The 1517-nt window shown below is 31.6% G+C and overlaps 1 protein-coding gene across 1 annotated transcript in view; it reads right to left on the reverse strand.

The window, feature by feature from the left end:
• The window catches only part of ASZ1 (ankyrin repeat, SAM and basic leucine zipper domain containing 1), a 57653-nt gene that overhangs the window by 22619 nt on the left and 33517 nt on the right, over nt 1-1517 (reverse strand). The window contains exon 8 of the mRNA XM_006882696.1: nt 845-923. Coding sequence (XP_006882758.1) covers nt 845-923 — 79 coding nt within the window. The remainder of the gene's footprint in view (nt 1-844; nt 924-1517) is intronic.

Consider the following 1517-nt stretch of genomic DNA (forward strand, 5'->3'; position numbering starts at 1 on the left):
CATAAACAACATTTATTTTACTCAAACAGGAAGCAGTTTCAAGATTGTAAAGTACTTTCCAGTTAGAAGTACATGAACAAAATGTACATACTCCTAAAGAGAGCCTGTCTGAAGTCAAAGGCACTTTAATGTTGCAACTATCTCTACCTAGATGGTGATACACATCATCTATTCAAATCATATAAAGTACGCCTAACGCACCCAGACAATGCTTGGGACATAATCCAATCATTTGACTATTGCACACGAGCAATCATCATTCTCATAGGAGTAAAAAGACGCTAACTAACAGTACCAACCCTGGTCCCAAAATATTTTAACAGAATTGTCTGGTTTAAAATCAGTCGTCTAATATTCTCTACAGGAAGATTAGGAACCAAGATGTCATACTCTGGGCTTAGAAAACATGAAAGAATTCTAGGACAGTAGGCACTGAGTAAAACAATCTTATAATCTGTTGCCACCGAGATGATTCTGACTGTGATCCTAGTAAGACAGAGTAGAACTGCTCCAAGTGTTCGCACAGACTCATCTTTACAGAAATAGACTGCCACATTTTTTTCTCCAAGGGAGCAGCTAGTGGGTTTGAACAATGGACCTTTCCATTTAACTACTGTCCCATCAGTGTATCTAAAACTTTTCAATTCTACCACATTCTAAGTAGCTGCAAACTTAAAAACATAATTTAGAAATGCTTACTATGCATTTAAAATGTCTAACATAAATTACTAATGGGTACTCACTGATTTATAGATATTTTTACCAAGTGAAATATAACAACATTACACTAACAAACATAAACCTAAATATACAGACAACAGTAAGTTATTGTATGGAATCTTACCTTTAATAAATCTGTCATGTGTTCAAGTCCAAGACCATGTAAAAATACATCCAGTTCTCCAAATGCTGTATATGAACTATGAATATTGATAGCAATGCCAACTTGAGAATACAGCAATATATACTTTTATATACTTATATTACAGTGAAAAAAAATGAATGTAAATGAATGCATGCAAAGAGCGTTTGTAAATTTACATACCAGACCTTTACTGTATTATAAAGGAATGAGTAAGGTTTCTTGAGTGAAGATATAAGACAGAACACGTTGATGATAAAATAGAATTTTATCTTTTCTCAGAACTATGATAATTAACAGTATGCATACCATGTGTCATTTGGACACAAAATAGTTTTCATTGTAGGAAGTGAAAATTAAGTAACAATCTTAAATATAGGTAAACAGAAAAATTTTAAGAACATGTAACACACAACTGTACTTAAAGCAAGAATTCTTTCCAATTTTACCTTAGAAAACCCACATAATGTTGAAAAAAATTGCAAATACAGATGCAATACAATTTGAACATTAACATAAATACAATCTGTAAGAAATAAATTTTGTTAATATAGTTAAGTTAAAAGTCACTGTCCTTAGTGTTAGTACACATAAAGTCTTCTATATTCTAGAGAATATATTACATATGAGATCTATACTATAAAACGTATGATTT

This window comes from Elephantulus edwardii, unplaced genomic scaffold, assembly GCF_000299155.1.
Source record: "Elephantulus edwardii isolate Elephantulus edwardi_28Jun2011 unplaced genomic scaffold, EleEdw1.0 scaffold00022, whole genome shotgun sequence".
Classification (NCBI taxonomy): domain Eukaryota; kingdom Metazoa; phylum Chordata; class Mammalia; order Macroscelidea; family Macroscelididae; genus Elephantulus; species Elephantulus edwardii.